The 21,366-nt window shown below is 40.8% G+C and overlaps 2 protein-coding genes and 1 long non-coding RNA gene across 5 annotated transcripts; 2 read left to right on the forward strand and 1 right to left on the reverse strand.

Moving 5' to 3' along the window:
- Positions 1-210: 210 nt before the first annotated feature.
- ORP3C (OSBP(oxysterol binding protein)-related protein 3C) lies at positions 211-8,411 on the forward strand. The gene is made up of 10 exons (XM_008786380.6): positions 211-556; positions 2,612-2,705; positions 4,039-4,155; positions 4,661-4,733; positions 4,806-4,924; positions 5,024-5,145; positions 5,365-5,541; positions 5,885-6,029; positions 6,785-6,963; positions 7,801-8,411. Exons 1-10 carry the CDS (start codon positions 468-470, stop codon positions 8,045-8,047), a joined length of 1,362 nt encoding a protein of 453 aa, XP_008784602.3. The 5' UTR covers positions 211-467; the 3' UTR covers positions 8,048-8,411.
- A 5,048-nt stretch (positions 8,412-13,459) lies between these two features.
- Positions 13,460-19,947, forward strand: LOC103703507 (telomere repeat-binding protein 2). Of its 3 annotated transcripts, none has more exons than XM_088702252.2 (11): positions 13,460-13,768; positions 14,405-14,491; positions 15,064-15,281; positions 15,351-16,241; positions 16,371-16,580; positions 16,671-16,733; positions 16,844-16,923; positions 17,497-17,741; positions 18,192-18,509; positions 18,708-18,771; positions 19,193-19,947. In XM_088702252.2, exons 4-11 carry the CDS (start codon positions 15,401-15,403, stop codon positions 19,364-19,366), a joined length of 1,995 nt encoding a protein of 664 aa, XP_088558378.2. In that variant the 5' UTR covers positions 13,460-13,768; positions 14,405-14,491; positions 15,064-15,281; positions 15,351-15,400; the 3' UTR covers positions 19,367-19,947. The 3 variants fall into 3 exon arrangements, with proteins under 3 accessions (XP_088558378.2, XP_008784600.3, XP_088558376.2); XM_008786378.5 differs by having other exon boundaries at positions 15,362-16,241; XM_088702250.2 differs by having other exon boundaries at positions 15,068-15,281; positions 15,362-16,241.
- A 285-nt stretch (positions 19,948-20,232) lies between these two features.
- Positions 20,233-21,146, reverse strand: LOC149752944 (uncharacterized). The gene is made up of 3 exons (XR_016396105.1): positions 21,018-21,146; positions 20,807-20,888; positions 20,233-20,583 (listed from the first exon to the last, which is right to left on the reverse strand). It is a non-coding gene; the product is annotated as an uncharacterized LOC149752944 (long non-coding RNA).
- Between the last annotated feature and the right edge of the window lie 220 nt (positions 21,147-21,366).

Genomic DNA, 21,366 nt, shown 5'->3' on the forward strand with positions numbered 1-21,366 from the left:
GTTAACTCGGCCGATTCGCCGTTTTCTTTCGCCTCTTAAACTCGCCGGTCCACGTTTGCGGACAGGGGTTGTATCTTTCGCGCGAAAGATCGATTCGCCTTCCTTCGCGAGAATCACCATTGGATCGCACAATGGCTGCTTCGGGTTCTGTGCGGACGGATAAAAGAAACCGTTCGATTGCTTTAAAAGCTGTGCGGGGTGAGATCAAACGGTCGACGTCGGGAAAGAAGACCAATCATTCTTCGCGCGAAAGATTTCCACCTCCGCTTTTTTTTTTTTTTTTTTTCCCCGCATGTAAACCTTGCCACTCTCCTCTTCTTCTTTCATCGATCGACTCTACTCGAGGGAAGGGATTGGGCGATCAGATCTCCGCTATTGGAGATCCGTTCGCCGTGGATGACTGATCGTTTTCGAGCATCTCTTCTTGGATTCTCTTGGTTTCTGGCCTTTGAATCAGGGTCTCGGAGATGGGTTCTAGGGATGAGAAACCGTCGAGCAGTGGATTCTTCTCTGCGATCAGGAACTGGGGCAGTGCGGTGCATAAATCGGTGAATGGGTACGAGGACTCGTTAGATCCCTTGTTTTTATTCCTTCGTTTTGGAAACATCTTTAATTGAGTTGTTGTTGACTGGATGCGAGGGGTATGGGGTTTAAAGCTCTATTAAAGAAACCCTAATTTTTGTTCTGATATGACACGATTCGCTTATTTTACAAGCTTTCGTAGGATTCCTGACAATATAGTTCGATATTTCATGGTTAATAAGTGCTTATTATTTTTAGTTTATGGGATTTATGTTTTCTTTATCTTGAAATCGTTTCAGAAAGTTTTTTTTTTATTGCTTAAGAAGGAAGTACTAATCTCTCTGATTATATGTATTAGCTTGTCTTTGTTGACAATATAATTCCATGGATTATGGACTTTTCTGATATTCATAACTATTCTTTCATTCTAGTTATCAATGCTAGTGCTGCAATATTATAATTTATAAATGAGGAAGATGCTTAATAGTACAATTTGCAGACAGACCTTGAAAACTCTAAAAATTGCAGGCCTTCAGTATATAATGAAGCCCAAGTCTTCCGAAGTAGAATGTGCCTTCAAACCATTTTTTGCTATTCCCACCCATTACTTCCTTGATTTTCTCTCCTCTTATTTAACTTATTAACCTTTAGTGCAATCTCCAGATTCACCTTTATTTGGATAGATGCCTTCAAAGACCATTTACCTTTTTAATTGTACAAAAACATTTAGGGCAATGATTTTAGTATTTTACTTCTGTTAGAGTCTTATTGGATAAGTTAATGAATATGCTATTGCCATCTCAATTATACAGATAATTTCCATTTTTGTGTTTCCGTTTACATGTCCTTTATACACTTTGACATTGCAAAATTACATATGCATATGGTTTATCTTTTTTTTTTTTTTTTTTTTGATAAACTCCTTGTTTACATGCCCTTTTTGTGTTTCATAAATATCTTCTCCTTTATTCCTTTCTCTCACAATCCTTCCTTACCATTTTTAGCTAAAATAAAATCATTACTACAGGACCTTAATATGATTTGTGCCCCTTAGTTCCTCTGCTGGTTTATTCGTAATTGCTAGATTTTCATCGCACTTTCTACGTCCTTTCAAATACAGCATCATAAATTAGCCAATGGATACAACAGCAGATCTATCTCTTCTTGAAATTAATAACTGCTTCAATATTGACTTTCTAGTTATACATAGTTATTAAAGATTTTTTTATAATTATATTATTCTTATTTTTTTTATTTTTTTATTTTTTGCAGCGTCTTTTGCTGTTGCCATTTACTATATGAAATATTTTCCTAGTTGTACTAACTTTGTATGGTGCATGCCCTATCTATTGTTTATGGGGTTGAAGGTATTATACCATGTTCCACAACCAAAGGTCAGCCTTCTGTGAATGATAAATTCCTACCGAGCAATTTGAGGTAGGAGAAGGAGTTGTTAAAATGCTAGCTGGATGGAATACCAACTTTAATAGTAATGTAATTGATGTTCATGCTATGAAAAAGTAGCCATCTAATAGTGATTGAGAAATACTTGTAGTCTAGGTGAAGAGAGAATATGACAAGTACAGGACTATTTTTAGCAATTTGTTCTCTTTTACAAAGTTAAACTCTAGAGTCTTGCTGTTGCACAACGAGCCTCGTGACTTATCACCACAATTATGACAAATTTCCAAATCTGTGATATCTGCAGTTGCAGGTTTAATTTCTGCTAAAACTTCTATAACAGCTTCTGGCTATGTTTTTCAAATGCTTTTTGAATGATTTGACATAGTTTCTTGTGGAAGATAACTTTCCAACATTCCTTTTGCATATACCAACATTCCTTTTGTATATATAATTAAACATAGAGGAATTCCTTATATTTGTGACCCTTCTCTTCATGTATAGTATGCTTAGAATATGTTTGGCATGGTTCTCTTTTGCAATCTGTGCTTTTCACGTTGTTTTTATTTTGAAAAGCACCAACTTTGACTTCTCTCTACTTTAACAAGGATGTTTGTGTTGCTGACAAGTACCAAATGCATGTTGGTCATTGCAAAATACTAAAGTAGCTGGTATCTTTTCCGTTCAGGTTATTGGGTTATGAAGGACTTGAAGTAATCAATCCTGAAGGAGGCACAGAAGATGCAGAAGCTGAAGCTCAAAGAGGAAGATGGAAGCAGGAGGTTTTGTTTTCTTTCACTGCTGTGATATTTCTGCTGTTGCATTTTTGTTCAGTTATTTCAGATGATCTATTGCTTAATTTGATAAAGCTTATATTTGCGCGAATGAACTTTAAGTATGGTGGGATAACGTTAGCTTATGCTTATGTTCTCTGCATTCAATGATTTAATGCAACAGGTTGCATATGATAATGTTGGGATCAAAATTCAGCATCTCAGTACCGGACCTCGTACCAGTATATTCTATTACAATATTGATATGTAGTTCGATACGGTACAACACGGCGTATCGAGTGCTGGTACAATATGGTACGGTATATACTGGTTCAGTACCAGTATGGTACAGTACGCTCGGTACGATACAGTACCAACCGGTACGTTAAATCTTGGTGAGAATAGATGTTGAGAGTGCTCTATTATGGGAATAAACGTAGGAGGTACCGTGATCATCATCTCAAACTCATCAAGTAGATCGTGCTTACCAAAAAACAAATACTTTCGGCTTGATGATTGTTAATAGGCCTCCAGTCATTTGTAGAACCAGAAAAGTATCTAATTGACATATGAACAGACTTAATCTGAGAAGCTATAGAGCAAGAAGATACTTATCTGTTGTAAGCAGTCTACATTTCTTCACATTGTCAGTAATTCATTGATGCTAGACATAAACCTAGAAGGAGTTAGATTTTTGTCTATGATCAGCATGAGGGTCAAACTACTTGCATTTATGCCTTTTTAATGGGGTTATTATTATCGAATCATATTTTTCAGTATGCCTTTCACTTTGGAATTTGATTTTTGATGGATGCAACAAGTTTGGCATGCTTGGAATTCTTGTATCCTGGTGTTTGAGGAACATTATCTTTTATTGTATTAGTGTATATGTCAAAGACCATTTCAAAATGGTGGCCGAGGCTTGTTGGTGATCAGCTGAATTTAGAGATTTAAGAACCCACTATATATGGCAGACCTTTTCTTATTTTAAATAAACAACTAATTGCTGGAGTAACACCAGGGGAAAAAAATGGCCTATCTATAAATATAATTATCAGGCATGGATTTGACAAACTTCTTGTCGGGAACTATTGCCGCATGGCTGTTTAATGCATGGATTTTCCTGATACAAATGTTTAACATGAAGAGAGATTTTTCTAAGAACTAAATTCTTAGATATAAATATATTAGTCAACTCATGTATTATATTGTAGTTATTGAACTTAATCATGCCAATGATGTCAATTTTTCTTTTTAATCTGTGTTTTTGCTTTTGCAGAACATATCATGTTTGTTAATGCTTCTTATTTTTGTGTTTGTGAGCTATCGTATTTCCCTGCAGGATCGAGATAGCTATTGGAAGATGATGCACAAATATGTAGGATCAGATGTCACTTCACTGGTGACACTTCCAGTTATTATTTTTGAACCAATGACAATGCTTCAGAAAATGGCAGAGGTTGGTGTTATTCATACCTAAAGTTGATGTTTATTAGGAACCTTATCTAGTTTTGCAGGGTATGCCTTCTACTTTCAAACAAGGAAATAGAAATAAAAATACATTACTTTTTCCCCAGGAGGTTTTTATTATGTATTTTGAGAATGAAGTTGAAAACAAGGGTAGCAGAGCAGTGAAAGAAAGTCCGTACTGGGATGTTTTTCATATGTAATCTTAATATTTAGAAAATCCAAAGAGTTGCCAAGGATCCAATTCTTAATAAACGTCTAACACTTTAGTACAGCAAGCTTATTGGAATAGCATGTGCCTTGTAACTTGTGTAAATGGAACAAAAAAGAATCTCTCTCTAATATAAAATGGTAAGATTTAATAGAATGCTCTTGTACAATAACATTTCTAATCAAATATAGCTATGATATTCTGCAATGTTGTCTCAAGTGTATCTCTGGACTATTTGATGCTGCTAATGATGTATGTAATTTAATACATGCAATGGTTGTCACAGTTAATGGAGTACTGTCACCTATTAGACCTGGCAGATGAATGTGAGGATCCTTATATGCGGTTGGTGTATGCGTGTAAGTGTCTCTCTGCATTTGTGCATATCTTACATGCTTTGGTCATATTGTGTAAATGATGTCCATTCGCAGCTTCATGGGCAATATCCGTCTACTTTGCCTACCAGCGAACTTGGAAGCCTTTCAATCCCATCCTAGGAGAGACTTATGAAATGGTCAATCATGGTGGTATTACGTTCATTGCAGAGCAGGTCAGTAATATAGTATGGTACTGTTGCTGTATAGTACCGGTTGCTCTTTGTCAGGCTATCCCCTCAATAATGTAATCATCATACTTGTTTTCTTTCCAGGTCAGTCACCATCCTCCAATGAGTGCAGCACACGCTGAGAATGAACATTTTATTTATGACATCACTTCTAAATTGAAAACTAAGTTTTTAGGAAATTCACTGGAAGTCTATCCAGTTGGAAGGTGAGCTGCTTATGTAGAACTAAAGTGTGAAGGCCATCTGTAGCATTCCTTGGTTTTGTTGGCATTAGTTATCCAGTATAATTGACTTGACTGATGAATCTCTTATTCCACCTAAAGGTGTCGACATCAATTACATCTTTAAGATCATAGCATCTCTGTGGCTTTACGTACCTTTTTTTTAAAAATGAAATAGTTAAATAACTTTGCTTGCTGATGCAGGACAAGGGTGACTCTGAAGAAAGCTGGTGTTGTCCTGGATTTGGTGCCCCCTCCTACAAAGGTTAATAATCTTATATTTGGACGTACATGGGTTGATTCACCTGGGGAGATGGTTATGACAAATTTGACTACAGGGGATAAAGTTGTTCTTTATTTTCAACCTTGTGGCTGGTTTGGGTATGGCCTCGTATCACAATTTAACCTGATATTTTGAGGTTTTTATGAGATCTGTGGCATTTGGATGATTAAGACTGCAAACTCTGGTGCAGCAATGAAAGGCAGAGTAATGGAAAGCTGATATGCGATTTAGAATATGCATGAAGCTGTATATGACACTGTTTCTTGGCCTCTCTGATGTGACATGTCATTTATGCATATTATTTTTGTTGACATCAGAACTCGTATTGAATTTGAATTGTCTGCTTCAATATAGTGGTGTTTAGATGTATCTCTTGCAATGTATTTGCAACCCTATATGCGTCATATCTTGTCTCTCATTGGATTCTGCCAATGGTGGCAGGGCTGGCCGATATGAAGTGGATGGATATGTATATGATGCAGAAGAAGAACCCAAGATATTAATGACTGGGAAATGGAATGAGTCAATGAGTTGTCAGCCTTGTGATCTTGAAGGGGAGCCCTTGCCAGGCACTGAATTGAAAGAGGTTCGTTTCACATATTACCATTTCGTTTTATTGTTTACTGTTACGATGCTTGTGTCTATCCATTCTATTCCTTTGATGTTGTTTGCTCTAGCTATTTGCATATGCACCCTACATCAATAATTTCTACATCAAGGTCAAGGGAGGTGTTAGTACAACGCTTACACACTTCATATAGGTATTTAATGAATCAAAACCTGACAATGCATCTTATCATATAAATAAGCTTGCTAAGGACAAGAAATTCTAGAATCATACTGAAATTTCTAGTCATTATTTGACTCTTGGACCGCCATGTCATGGAGGTTTTACCTGTGTCTGGCGTAGCATTTGTGGAACTTGAAGGTTTCTTTCTGATGAGAGAATAAAAGCTGCAAGATCCGATTTGAGGTGGTTGGAAATTCCATCCAAGGGCCTGCTAGAGCATCATGGATGTGCTAGTTCTCGTTCCACATAGCGTCATTATAACTTGAGCATATCCACGAAGTCTGTATAACATTTCTGAATCTTGAGTTTGAAGGGTTTGCTGCAAAATTCACTGACAATCTTTTGTCAAATATACTCTGATGTTCAATAAATTTGGTTTCTGATTTACTATGATAGTGATACATAGCATTATCATTGCTATAGGAACTATAATGTTTCTTCCTCAGATTCTCATATTCTCATATTCTTTTTATAAATATTGCATCTTGTTGTGCTGGTATATGAACTGGCTGGAGCCGTTAAGGAAATCTCTTGATATTTGATTTGACTAGGTCTGGAGAGTTGCTGCGACACCAGAGAATGATAAATATCAGTACACATATTTTGCTCACAAAATAAACAGCTTTGACACAGCACCTGAAAAATTATTGGCATCAGACTCCCGGTTGCGGCCTGATAGATACGCTCTTGAGAAAGGTGACATGTCTAAAGCTGGTGCAGAGAAGAGCAGGTGAGTTTGTATGCAGCAATTATGTTGATAGCGGAATTAAACCATTTTGCATATGCAAGTCAAATCAATATATCTATCCAGGAGCTATGGTTCTTGACATGGTTGATGCCTTGTTCCCTGAAAAAAGAGACAAGTGTTTGTACCTTGTGAACAAATTTTGTCAATCAAATTCCAAGGTTTTATATCTCGTCGGATGGGGGCCCAAAATGGGCCAAAATGGGACACCGCACTTTCACAGCCCCGTCCCTGCAGCCATCCCTGTCAAAGACTTCCGTATCTCTCCCCTTGTTCTTTCATTATTTCTTTATTTCTTTGTTTCTTTTTCTTCCTTATTTTCATTCTTTCTTTTTTTCTTTTTATCTTCCTCCCTTTATTTCCTTCCTTCTTTTTTCTTCTTAGTTCTCTCATTTCTTCTTTCCTTTGTTTTCTTTTTTTTTTTCTTTCCTTTCCCTTTTTTTCTTTTCTTTTATTTCTTGTTTCCTTTCTTCCTTCTTTCTTCTCTTTCTTCTTTTTTCTCTACCTTTCTTTCTTCTTTCTTTTTCTTGTTCTTTCCTTCTTCTTTTTTATATCTTCTTCTTCATTCCTTCCTTCCATTCTTTCCTATTTTTTCTTCTTTCCCTGCATAAATGTTCTTCAAATCCCCGCCCCTAACCCCGGCCCCGTTTTCTCACGGGAACTGGCCAGGACGACCCTCGTGCCGCCAGGTTTGAACCATTGATCAATTCAACATGAATTTTTCAGCTTGAATACCACAATATTAAAAATAAATTTGTTTACATTATCTATATCTCAACCTTTTCATATTCAACTAATGTTGTTAATTTTTGTACTTCCCAGTCTGGAGGAGCGGCAGAGAGCAGAAAAAAGATGTCGAGAGGCCAAGGGGCACCAATTTACTCCAAGATGGTTCAACATGACTGGTGAAATCACTCCCACTCCCTGGGGCGAGCTGGAGGTATACGAGTACAATGGAAAATATACAGAACACAGGCTTAAAATCAACTGTTCAGATTCCATTGAGAAAGTCGGCATCGCCTCCACCGAGTTCAACCCGTGGCAGTATGGTAATCTGTCTGCCGAATGAGGTACTCGGCTTACACGTAAGCCCTCCTTTCCTCCAAATGTATCTGGGCCCGTAGTTTTAATGTTGTGTGGGGCAGTGTTTTGTCAGTGCTTTCATGTATCTGTAGTGTAGTTAATAACTGTTGGCTTAGGGGGTAGTTTCGATGGCATTATTCCAAATATATGTGTGTTTGTTTTTCCTAGCCTTTGTAGCAGCAATTCGAGATGTTTGCCCTGCAATCCCTTTGTTTTGTTGTCGTTATAGTTTTCACTCAAAAAAATCCGTTCACGCCATGTGAACTTATGGTGGCCTGGAGGTAGGGGTACTGTAGTTGTGATAATTGAATTCTTACATCAATGTTTTTTATTACTTGATTTCTTTTTTACTTGCAGTCATAACGTAGTTCTCGGTTTTACTGCTGTAAGGATCCAGATTATGCCTTGTGTAACAAATTATAACGTACTGTTAAAGGTGGTGGGGCTTGGCCCAGGCTTGTGACTCCGACAGTGCTACTGTTGGGCGGCCAAGCTAAGGAGCCGCCTCGTATAATTTGTGGACCAAAATGGATCTTGTTGGAAGGCTGAAACATTATTCAACTTCAACATGGCCGAGTGTCATGTAGAATTAGATGTTCGTCATTATTAATTCGGGGGACCGGAGCCGAAACATTTAATAGACGGCCTCAATTGAATACTAGCAGGTGAAGAGAGGATCTCTACTGATTTAAGAGCAGTAACTGAGTTATCTACCATCGAGAGGAATTATTGGCAGGCCTTTACATGGAAAACTCATCGTTAAGCTTGTTTGAACCAGTTACGTCTTCCTTTCGGAGATGGATGATTTCGCCTGCCGGTTGTGTGGTTGTTTATCGGGTGGTCTGTTGGTGGTGCTCTCTGTTTATTGATACGGTTCAAAGCATTCTCTCTCAAAGGGTATTTCTGAGAGTTACATGTGGATTTTATCCATCGCGAGCTTCGCACGTACGGAGTGTACTGGTAAAAAGGGTCTAACCTTCTATTGCAGTAATGGGCCCCTATAAACAAAGGCATATAATTTTATTCATGAGGCGACTGATATGGATAGGAAAACTTATCATTTACATTCAAAAAAAGTCCCATTTCACCTGTTGAGCGGAAATGATCCAAAGGATGGTAATACGTGGGCATCGACCTTTGGATGTTGGGACTAAACTCAGCTATCTACTTTTGTTGGTATCGTGATTGTTCATTTCTGGGAAGAAAACTTGCAGGCAGGACCATTTCTGAAGAGGTCTGCAGGATATTGCTCGGTCAAGGTAAAGGACCAAAAGGTTCGAAGAGACGTAGAAGAATGAAGAAGCTGGACACATCGCATTCGTGCCAGTCCATGGATCCGTCCTACAATCCATTAAATTCTGAAACAAAGCGAGAATTACCCTTCAATAGATTTCTATACGTCGGAGAGCTTGGGACGAGTTGGCCCCATCCTCCCACCTGTCCTTCCTTTATTCGGCAACTTTGACCCATAGGAAAGTTTTTAGCGTCCAAACAGGCCCTGCAGATGTGAAGGTCTATCGTAGGTTTCTTTTTGGGGGTAATTGAAGTCCATCAAGACTGTGTTCAGAAGCCACCAAGGTAGTAGCCTGGTGGTAAGGGGGCGATAATTCCGCCCAAGTTGCCCGGGTTCGAAACGCGCGGGCGTCGATTAAATTAGGGGACCGGATGCCCCACGCCCGGCTGGCTTGTTGGCGGTTATGCTTTCCTTCCACTTGTACCAAGGTGGCGCTGGGGTGACGTACCCACACGTGAGGCGGTGAACCCAGTGGGGTGAGCCCACGGGTCGGGGAAGGCACGCGAAAACCTGCAACCTGTATCAAACATTCCCTGGTGGAAGGGGGGCCCAGTAATGGGGCTGCTACGCGGGTGGGCTGGTCCCTCCCCCTCCCCTCCTTTGTTGTACCAAAAAAAAAAAGACTGTGTTCAGAAGAACAACTGGCGCCTCTTGCATGTTGCGTTGTGGTTGGATTGGTTCACCAACTTAATGGTGGATCTAGTTCAACTAAAAATTATATATTTTGACTGCAGATGGGGAGCAAACAAGAAGAATATGAAAGTTGGAAGCCAATTTGGGCATTCTTATCTTGCTCGATAACCATGCTCTTAATTAAACACTCACGAGACCGGGACCACCTTTTTCTCTGTATAAATCATTATAGTAATTACCCACATATTGCAAGGCGGCGTTGGCTCCCTGTTCTACCAAGCCATCTCTAGTGCTTACTAATTATTATAAGCAACGGAACCAGTTGTGGGAGGACCCTCAAAAAAAATAGAACACCCTTCTCTCCGGATAAGATCTACCAGCCTACATAAAATATTCAAGAAAGCATGTGGACGGTTGATTCACGTGACACCTTTTCTTATCAAATGGCTGAAGATTTAGTTAGTATATACTCTCAACGTGGCAGTGGGTCCGCCGTCCACCACCCTGTTTAGCTGGATTATGCGCTGGCACTTCATCCCGGCCACGCTATGGTGACATCATTTGATCAGACGGCGAATGACGATGGCCTACGGCTGGGCCCGCTTAGATAATTTATTAGACCTGGCTTCAGATTTAGATCCGTAGTGTATATTTTACGCGTGTTGTACCAGTAAACAGATTAAAAGGGTAAAATACAAATAAAAATACTTGATGAGTAAGAAATCAGTGATAAGGCTCGGGTGATTTTGGTTATAGTTACAGTTTGATCTTAGAAGTGAGATACTGGAGATCTAGCTGCCCCATTTGGTTGCAACTTGCCCACGACAAGTACAACCTGTGGTTGGTTGGACTGCTGGATTTAGTACTTAGGCCAACGATATTAATATCTAAAGTTGGAAACTGTTGGTGGGAAGGAGGCGTAACGGAGGGAATGGTGAGGCATCACGTTCGCCGTCAATCGGACGGCTGAGAGGGAAGGACCACACATCCGCGTAAGATTCCCTGAGATTGCCGTTCCTACACTCATGTGCCACCATGAGATCTCTACCTATGCTGCTATTAACCTATACGCTCACCACGTGATTGGCTACATAAGTTATACCTCCCATGTGAACATGTTCAGTCTCCCCTAAGTCCTTAATTAGCGATGCAATCGCACAAATCCCTGATTCTTTCCTTAAATGTGATCCTTTTAACACCATATCATCCATGTTGGAGATGAACAGCCCCTGCAATGCCTCGTACATCAAATTGAAATCAGAACGTGTCCATCTCTGAGATAGATGATGCGGGTACACACAGTAGTACTGCATCTCTTACTTGCGCCCTGTCTCAAATCACCGGGTATTTTAATGATTGCTTAATTAAAATACAGAAAGAAGAAAAAAGAAATGGAGTGCATGGTATCTTGCAGCAGGCTGACGGGAAGCAACAATTCTCACCGTCCATTTGGTGGGTCTATCCATGTTTCGAGCATCCAACGGATGAGATCTAATGCAAATCCCATGCATGCTGGTATCCAAGTTGGCACAGCTCGAGGAGAAGGAGCTGCATCCCCCAAGCCCGATGCCCATTTGACTGTTCCCCTGCTACCTTGTACGTCAAGAAAACTTCATTATTTTGGGAACTCAGAAAGAGCTTGGAATCTCCGGATCCCTCCCCACCACGCTTTCCCCCTGACCATCTCCCACCCCCGGCCAGCTGCATTGTTAAAGTTTCATCCAAACTTCCTACTTCGCGAGGAAACGGGCAGAAGTAAAAGTCTCCGGCTTCTGCTCCTTTTTCTCTCTCTCTCTCTCCCACCTCATCCACTCCACCGTCAGATGGCGAACCAATTAACTTTACTAACCAAACCCACAAGTCAAAAGATTCCAATGGGCCGCCAACCTTGCCCCATTCCCAATCCACCCATGAGGTTAAAAATAACGACTGCCATACCGGTTTTGGTCTTCACAAAGGTATCAAGTTAAGGCGAACTAAGTACCAATGGCTTCCATATACGTAATGACAGTGTACAACTAGTTTGGCGAGGAGAGGAGAGAACCTTGCCTTCGCTGCATCAGAGGGCTGTTATGCTGTGGTCCCTCGGAATCAGGTGTGCCACCGGCATCCAAACGATGTAACTGCTGTACCGGGAAACTAGTCGATTTGCCTGTAGCAGTCCACCGGACACGTGTCGATGGAGGGATTGGTTGACGGGAGAAACTAGGCAGGCCGCCCATTTCGCGCGATAACGGTAAGCCTCCGATCGTGGCGTCGTGCTTCCCGTCCCAACTTTCGACACCATCGACCAAACCCGGTGCCACCACACAACCTCCGGCCTTATCCCCGCTTCTAACGCCGTCAAATCTCCTGGCTGTCCCGCCCGCCACGTCACCCCCCGCAGTCGTCAAGATTAACGAAAATGACGCCCGAGCCAACCCCCTCATCCGCCCCTCCGAACGCCCTCCATCTCAAAAATTAAGAAATTATTGTTATTTTTAAGATTTAATAATCACCGGATAATGGCCGAGAAAAAGAACCCAATCGGGCTCTGCGTTTCTTCTCCACGTGGCGTCCGCTTTTTTCACACGTGGCAAGCGTTTCAAACCGATGGCCGGGAGGTAGCTCGCTTCCTCTTCGAAATGACGAAAAAGACCCTATGATTTAAGGCAAATCACAGGGAATTGGATAGGAATGCCCTTGTAAGGTAACTGTTTTTGACAAGGAAACCCAGATTGACTGGGAATTTAATAGGGATTAGCCAAGCCAAACCAATACTTATACTGTCATTTATTGAATAGATTAGCTTTAATTATGTGGACACGGTTGTAGAAATATATGCTTTCCCAGGTCGAAATTGTATATTTCTCCAATGGAACTGCCAGGTGAGCGGAATCTTCGCATTCTTTCAGCATCCTCCCGTATATTCCCGTCCACAAACATTTCGTATTTATAAAAACCAGAAATAGAAATTTATCCTGAATTTTCCTACGCCCGCTTATGATTTATATTTAAGAAGCTCTCCAGTTTACCCTCGGAAGAATGACTAGTCTCCATGGCCCAACGGAACGAGATCAAACGGTCGGAGAATTTACTGTAATTGTCGAGCCACCGTTCATGACTGTCGGATGGCAGTTTGACGCCTATGATCTCGGTCATCGAATTGCTCTCTAGTGATGCCACCTTTTACTTTAAAAGGCGGAAAGTAAAAGGCGGAAATTTTCTGGAAATTTGAAGCCGGTGTCCGATCGCGTCCTCTACCCGAACTGTTAAAAAATTCGAAAAATTCTGACTCAGTAGAACAAGGCCGTACATCAGGTGGATGGACACGTGGCCGGAATCGAAGGGACCAGGAACAGGGAATGGATCACGCTGAGGGAGGAAATGGTCTTGGTAGTTTGGGGGAACCGGCGATAGGCGGAGCGGAGAGGTTTTACCGGACGATCCGGTGACGGGGGTCCATGATATAAGGGCTGGGGTTTAAGCAAATGGGGTGGTTTTCAGGGTTTTGGCGATGTCAAGACGTGGAGAGAGAGAGAGAGAGAAATAGAATATAAAAAAAGGGGAGGTTTTCGTTTAAAAGAGCGAATTTTTGGGAAAAATAAGGCGTTCGTGGAGAGGGTTTTGAATTCCGAATTCTGATCGAGATCTGGAATTCGGTACTCTCTAGTAATTCCTCGTATGATCGGTACTTTCGTAGGAATTCTTGCGGATTTTGGCGGTAATTCCAACGTTTTTTTTTCTGACGATCTGACGGGAATCACGAGCGCGAGGTTTCATCAGATCGTTGTTTTAGAGGTGAGAACGGCGAATTCCGGTCGGGAGGGTTTGAAGCTAGGATCCCGATTCGTTTTTCCTGGTTTTTTGTGGAGGTTTTCTGAATTTTTTATGGATATCTTTTGATCGCTTTGATCATTTTTCTCTGTGTTTGGTCGAACTTTTGAATTTGGCTTCGATTTTCCTTTGATTGTGTCAGGTTGGATGTCCAAGATTCCGTTCCATTTCCAGCCAAATTTTTAAGATGCGTATTGCAGATTTAATTTCGATCTATTGTTCCCTGATTTTGGTGACATTTTGGAAGTCTCCTTGGATTTCTTCCCAACTGTGGAATTGGATTTTTTTTTTCATTGATTTTTCGTGGTTTCTTAGGATCTGTCTTCTTGGAGAAGCAATTTGGATCAAATATCTATGATATTTTTGGATTTTTTTTCCTTTCAAATTTGGTGAATTCGATCGAGATCCGATCTACCTTTAAGCAATTCATGTCTATATTCGGAATTCATGTGGATCGTGTCATGTTTCCTTGGGTTCTGTTTCTGGAACCTAAATTCCTTAAGCCTTACGGATCCCTGTGCATGTGATATCTGTCTTGATCCCTTCGTTACAGCTTTCCTGACGACGGAAAAAAATGTTTATTTTTCTCTCTTCTTGCAGGAAGTCTAAGGAGATGCCTCAGATTCTCCAACCGAGGTTGAAGTTTTCGGGACATTAGTTAATAGTAGATACCTCCAGGGTTTTATGGTAAGATCTTCGATCTGTTTCTGCCATAAATTTTTAATCTTTGTTTTAGATCCTATGGTTTTTCGGAGGTTCTGGGTTTAGCAAAATAGTGAATTTAACCTCTCTCCCTCTATGCATCGCTGCGATCTCCTTATTAATCTAACCTCCTTTCTTTTTTTCCCCTTTAACATTCTCCTGCCAAAGTTTCTACGTCTCTGTCTTTTTTCGCCCAAGGTTGTAGGAATTCATATTAGATAGCAGGGATGTAAAATAAATTTCCAAAGGCGCCACTTTTACAAAAATTGATTTTTCGGAAAAGGGCATTTCGTCGTACAGTTTCTTGCTGGATCGGAGATCTCTTGGTTCTAATATACTGACATTCGGGCTTTTATTCGGCTATTATTGGGCCAGAGAGAAAGCTTTTGATGTTTTGAGTTTTAGCTTTTACCTTGGATACCTTAGTATGCTTGTAATATGACTTTCTAAATATCAACCTTAGAGGTTAATTTATGTGCATTTTTTTTTAAAGAAAATTGAAAGTGCCTGAACTTTGGAATTTTTTTTGGCTGTGCTCCATCATATGTTCTGCGTAGCAAGGTACTTTTGCTGCTATATTCATTTGATTCGAGGGGTGGACCCTGCTTGATTTGGTTTTGAGGACAAATTATGAATGCGGAGGTGCTGCTTACTAGAAATTGCTGAGTTTCTTGTAGTTGTGAGTCTTTGAGATATGGTGTTGCAGAAGAGGTTGGATTATGGATCTAGTGGCTACCAGGTTCCTGCAATGCCACATGTTCCAAGATCAGCTAGGGTACATATATTATCCCAACCTGCTTCATTGTTTTTTTCTGGTTTGTCAACTCTGTATAACTCATTGCAGTTCATCTACAGGGTAAGCGTTCTGTTAGAAAGAAGGTCGAGGACAATCGGATGTGTGCATTTGATTTGCTTGCCACTGTAGCAGGAAGGTTGTTATCAGAGAGACAGAACTCTCCGACTCCATGTAACATAACTGGAACTTCTAACCCTACTGCTGGAAAGGATATTATTAAACAGGAACAATTTGAAAATGAGAAGCCATTGAAAGCTGAAGCTTTTGATCAAGGAAGCTGTGATGAGAGTGCTTTGGGTTCTGAGATAGTCTTTCAGAGACAGAGCGGCTATGCCTCAAAAGAGCATCCGCAAATTCCATTTGCAACAGCTTCATCACCTGCTTCTGCCTTTGTAAAGTCTGACAACAGGGATTCTTTTGCTGGGGAGTCAATTATTAGTAGCACACGGGCCAAACGTGGATATTCTCTTGGTACCACTACCATCCCCAAAAAATGCGGCACTCAGAGATGCATTCCTGGTTCTATGGAATCATATGAGTATGAAGGAGATGGAATTAACACTCCACGCCAAGCTGAATGGCAAATTTCTGGAAAAGTCATAGAGAGGAATGCTCCAGATATGAACATTCCAGAGGATCCAATGGATTTGGATGCCAAACCTCCTGCTGTGGTTAGTTCAGACAGCAGTGCGGAAGTGCCTTCTTGCAGAGATCGTGTTCCTCGTGACAGTTCTGTTCCCAAGTGTGGGGATGGAGTGGAATTTTCTGTATATAGAGATGATGATGAAAATTCCTCTGGGTGTACTTATCCTAGCCCTGTTACTACTCATGCCTGTAGGGCACAACGTATAGGAGACCGTAGGATAAGGAAGCTCTTGACATCTAAGTACTGGAAAGTTGATCCAACTATGTCAAAGGATGGGGAGCTTGCCAACACTGGTACAAATTCTGCAGTATTGATAACATCTTAATTAATGATTTTATGTCGATGTTTATAATTATAGTCTTTTTTGTCTTTGTGATCGACTTGCCTGATTGACCGGACATTCTATCCTTTTCTCTTTTCAGATGTAGAAATGAAGTCCGTGTTCCACAGCAGGAGAATGCCTTGCACACGTCAAAGAACTCAAAGGAGTTCATTCAAGAGGAGAAAGTTGTTTGAGCGCTGCTCAATATCAGCATCTGATGGAGGGATATTTCGCGATGGTATATCTAATCCACCTGGAAAGGGCGGCATCAAGTTAGAAGCAAGTGATTCACCGGCAACTTTGCATGGAGGTTGGTATCGTTTAAGCTATTTACACTTGCTAACCACCTTACGATCTTTTTGGTACTTTCAATTTTGAAACAATCACATTGCTTGTGCAGCGAATGGTGCATCATCCTCTACAACTGGTCAAAAATCATCATATGAATCGGGAGATTACCATGGTATATAGTAGGCTACATGAAACAATGATGACTTGCTAATCTATGACTTTAGTTAATTTTGTTTTGACCCCGATCATGAGGTTCTGAGGTGTACCGTCTTTTTCTCTCAGTGAAACTTAGTATCAAGTCTTTCAAGGTGCCAGAACTTTTTATTGAGATTCCTGAAAATGCTACTGTTGGTTCCTTGAAGGTACATGATTCTCTAATATCCTTTTATTTCCTATTCTGCTTTGCAACTAGAATTATGCATATTCATTATTTTATCTGTTCCATTTAGTGCGGATCAAAGCCTTGTCACCTCATATTTTATTATTTTAATTGTATCTAGTCGGCCTGTATTAATGTGATAGAAAGTGATGATTCAGTTATCTTATAATTGTTCCTGATATGTAATTGAAGATCTTCAATTTAATTATCAGACCATTAAAGGAACAGAACTTATACTTCGTAGTAAATAGTATTATTTGTAGGGACTGCAGACCCAATATATTATATTAGCTTTTCAATGCGACTTCTAGCTTATGCACCTGTAGCTTTGCCATATATTGGAGCTATAATTATCGGCACAGCCAACATGTCTTATCAGGCTGATGGATAAGAAATTTCTATATTTGAATTTGAACGATGTCGAACTTAGTGGAGTTCTTCCAAAATTAGTATGTTGATCTTCTTATATTTACCACATCAGATAGGCAGATATTCTATTGGTAGAGAGTTATGTTTTCTGAATTTATTAGGTTTACAGCTGTATTTTCTTTTGCAGAGGACAGTTCTGGAGGCTGTGACTGCTATTCTTGGAGGTGGACTGCGTGTTGGTATTCTTCTCCAAGGAAAGAAGGTTAGAGATGACTGCAAAACCCTGCGCCAGGCTGGTATTTCTCATGCTGAGAAGCTGGACAATTTGGGCTTCACGTTGGAGCCAAATCCCAGACAAGCTCCAGCACCCCTGACCAGCTCCAAGGATCCCCATCTTCTTCACTCTGGTGATGCTACTGAACCATTAGCAAGGTAAAGAGATGACACTGAACCACTGCTGCTTGATAGATAGTTTGATCGAAGTTACTTGGATACATATTTTTGCACCACAATATTAGCAACCAAATGTATTATTCATCATGAATGTCCTTCAAGTAGCCTTTGCATCTCCGAATGAGCTGTTGCCATGCATTACCGGTTGGGTCTCCCTCTTGGCCAAAAAAAAAAGAAGGGGTATCTGCATTTGTCGGAAATATGCTGCATCATGTTTGGAATTCCTGGTTGCACCAATTGACTGGTGCGCTTGAATTCAACCTTGTTGTGAATCGATTCAATTGTGTTAGCATTATGTTGCTTTGATCTTAGTAAAGCTAATACGGTTGTTTCGATAAGGCAATTGAACTGCTTGCTCCATTTAATATTTATTTGAGGTTACTTATCTGATCATTTATTGGATGTCTGATACCATTCCTATTTTTGTAGGATCGCACCTGCAAAACCTGCAGCATACCAAGGGGCATCTGATGCGAACCCACAGCCTGTACTGACCTCTGCAGCAAACTGCCCTGAGAGTGATCGCGATTCGGTTCAGTCACCTGCTGATGCACCTTCTCTGGATAAAACCACAGCAAATTCCCGAGCTTTAGTTCCAGTGCCGCAGATGAATGCTGAGGCATTGTCTGTGGTTCCACTTTGCAAGTCGAGGCGCTCTGAGATGGTCCAACGCCGCATCAGGAGACCCTTCTCGGTCGCTGAAGTAGAAGCACTTGTCCAGGCTGTTGAAAAGCTCGGGACGGGAAGGTCTGTGCCGATCACTTCTCTTGTAGTAGACTCGGTCTGCTGGAGAAATTATACCCTGCACAGGCCAATCACCTCGTCTCCTTCCTATGGGCTCTACGATGGTGATTGACCAACGGGAAGAAGCCAAGCTGATTGGTGTGGTGCATATGGTGTGGGATATAATTTGCCATTTTCTTACTCTTAACTCTTTTTATCCAGATGGCGAGATGTCAAGCTTCGGGCCTTCGACAATGCAAAGCACCGGACGTACGTTGATCTTAAGGTAATTCATGTTGTAGTGTCCGTCAAATCTCGTTGGTGTTTGGTAGAGACCCATCTTTTTGAAATTTCCAATCATGCCATGTGGAAGGGTAGTCATCTTTGTCCAATTCCGGGAAAGCATCGTGATCTTAATATGGTTGGTTGGTGCTATCCATACGCCATCTATTTGTTTGCTTTTCCTCGTTCAAGGTCAGAGGTGCATCCGTGTCTGGACGCTTATCCGTATACGACGGTGGACCCTTTCAGCCTGGATCCTTATCGAGCTTTATTTAGGATTATTTTGTTAAGCATCTTTTATTCTGATAGCCCGTTGTTTATTCTATACCTGGAGGAAGCTTCTGGTCTCTTCCATAAGCTATCCATTCAAACAAGTTACCGTATTTGACCACATGCTAAACGCGGTGAGATGTTTGTGGTCGCAGGACAAGTGGAAGACGCTGGTACACACGGCCAGGATTTCCCCTCAGCAGAGGAGGGGGGAGCCGGTCCCCCAGGAATTGTTGGACCGGGTTCTCTCTGCCCACGCCTATTGGTCTCAGCAGCAAGCCAGGCTCCAGGTCAAACCGCCGCCGGCCCAAACTTGTCTGCTACTCTAATTTGCACCCTACGACCCTTCTCAGAAGCTAGGACGACCATCCGATCCATGTACAAATTAACACCCCCCCAAAGCCCCCAGCGCCCTCACCAAATTAAAAAAAAAAAAAAAAGGGAAAAAACACACAAAAGGTACAAAAAGTTTACAAATTTGTGTAATATTTACTCACCATTATTTTTTAAGCCAGGGTTCTTCTCTTCTTGTGAATTACCGAAGGAAGGGGCTTTCTTTGGCGGTTGTACATGACCGGTGATCCAGGAAAAAAACAATGGAATAAGCCAACTGGCACCAACGGGAGCCGTGTCTGTAGACACGTTCCGATGCTGATTTTTTTTTTTAAAAAAAAAATTCCTCACTCATTCAATTTAGCTCGTTGTTCTTGGGAAAGGAGGCTGTTATTGGGAAACGATAAAGATAGCAAGGATTCATGAATTTTTTTATTTGAAGTTATAGGATCTCGTGGCTGGCAATCTCTTTGACAATGTAATTTTTAATAAATGTTGTACTTTTTGTAACAGCTTGTTCAGTGTAGGGGAATGATCCCATGGATCTATGCGATCGTTTGATATTAATTGTATCTAATGTGACTTTCCCTGGTCGTTATGGGTCGTCGGTAGCCTAGTTCGAGGCCACAGGCTACGGCCTGGCCTGTATTTTAATTATTTCTGACCAAAATATCGGGCCGGGCTTAGGAGCTTGGGTCGGCCAGATGACATACCCAGTTGATCGAAATACCTGGCGACTGGATGCGACGACGGCAATTCATCTCACGGCGGCAACTACCTGACAACTGTTGAAAGTGGACTAATAACCTAACAGAACATTAAAGGACTAATACTCAAGCAAAGAAACCAGATTGCACCGATCTGAAGAGAAGGCATAGTAACAGTTAATCAAATTGCGATTTAGGTATCATGCGTATCACGGATATTCGCTTGTCTAAACAGGAAAGATGTTATGGATAGCAATGCAATTAGCCTTTCCATGAGCTATACCCTGCCTCTTTACGCTACAATAAACAAATTTTCTTATCTTGTTTTGAACATTTCCTGGTTGCTTTGTAATGCATGCACCAAAAGCACTAGATGCAACGTTGCAGTTCGTTTTTCTTCTTTTCTTTTTTGGGGCTGACCATTCCAGGGGAAACCATCGTAGTCAGAACAGCTGACTTTGTCAGGGCTGTGCAGCCACCTACCAGCTTCAAGGAGATTTCTTGGCCTGCAAAGACACCAACTCTTTCGACGATCACAAATGCAAAGAACCCCTCAATACCATGCAGTAATTGTTTAAGGGCATAAATTTGGATTTAACTTATTAAGGAACCTTACATAAGGGATCAAGGTCAGAAAAATACCAATTAAAATCTAGATATTAGAAAATAAACTATTTTAATATCTTAAACTAAAATATATCAAAAAGAAAGTGCCAAAAGCAGTGACACCTGTCGGTGATTGGCTGCCTTCCGGTGTACCGCGCCCCAATCCTTGACTGCCACATCACTCCAGGTGATCTATGGAAGGACTCTTGACACAAACAATGACAGTATTTATTTTTTGGGTACCTAGGACATTGCTTATATATACTTTTTTGTTTTTTTACAAGTCAAACAACTCACACAACTATCGTATGAACACATTCAGTAAAATACCTACCTCTAGCATTATCAACCTCAGCCTTTGCCACAAAGGGCAAGGCCAATACCATCCAAGCAAAGATTCCAGCGCTGTAACTTTTGACACTAATTTGGAAGCTCTGAAGAATTGGCAGATGGGTTTGGAGTTGCAACAGTAAAAATCCAACAGAAAATCCTTTAATATTATTGTTTGAACTTGTACAATCATGATATAAACCAATGTGACCTGAGTCGCACTTTCAAGATTAGTCATTAAAAAAAAAAAAGAACTCTAGTAGTACAAACTAGAATTTAACTTTTCCACAGAAAGGTTTAAAATGAAAATCAGGAGTTTATGATTCAAACATGGAGATGGTCAGCCAAGCTTA

Source organism: Phoenix dactylifera, chromosome 8 (assembly GCF_051530095.1).
Source record: "Phoenix dactylifera cultivar Ajwa chromosome 8, Ajwa_hap1_PhDact_Kaust_v1.1, whole genome shotgun sequence".
Lineage (NCBI taxonomy): Eukaryota > Viridiplantae > Streptophyta > Magnoliopsida > Arecales > Arecaceae > Phoenix > Phoenix dactylifera.

Excerpts from the sequence above, each read along its gene's own strand:
- ORP3C (XM_008786380.6), top strand. The coding sequence starts at position 468 with ATGGGTTCTAGGGATGAGAAACCGTCGAGCAGTGGATTCTTCTCTGCG. Across the intron at positions 557-2,611 it reads GTGCATAAATCGGTGAATGG|GTTATTGGGTTATGAAGGAC; the intron begins GTACGAGGACTC and ends TTTTCCGTTCAG. Across the intron at positions 4,156-4,660 it reads TGCTTCAGAAAATGGCAGAG|TTAATGGAGTACTGTCACCT; the intron begins GTTGGTGTTATT and ends TGGTTGTCACAG.
- LOC103703507 (XM_008786378.5), top strand. The coding sequence starts at position 15,201 with ATGGTGTTGCAGAAGAGGTTGGATTATGGATCTAGTGGCTACCAGGTT. Across the intron at positions 16,924-17,496 it reads CTACTGTTGGTTCCTTGAAG|AGGACAGTTCTGGAGGCTGT; the intron begins GTACATGATTCT and ends TTTCTTTTGCAG. Across the intron at positions 18,510-18,707 it reads GAAAAGCTCGGGACGGGAAG|ATGGCGAGATGTCAAGCTTC; the intron begins GTCTGTGCCGAT and ends CTTTTTATCCAG.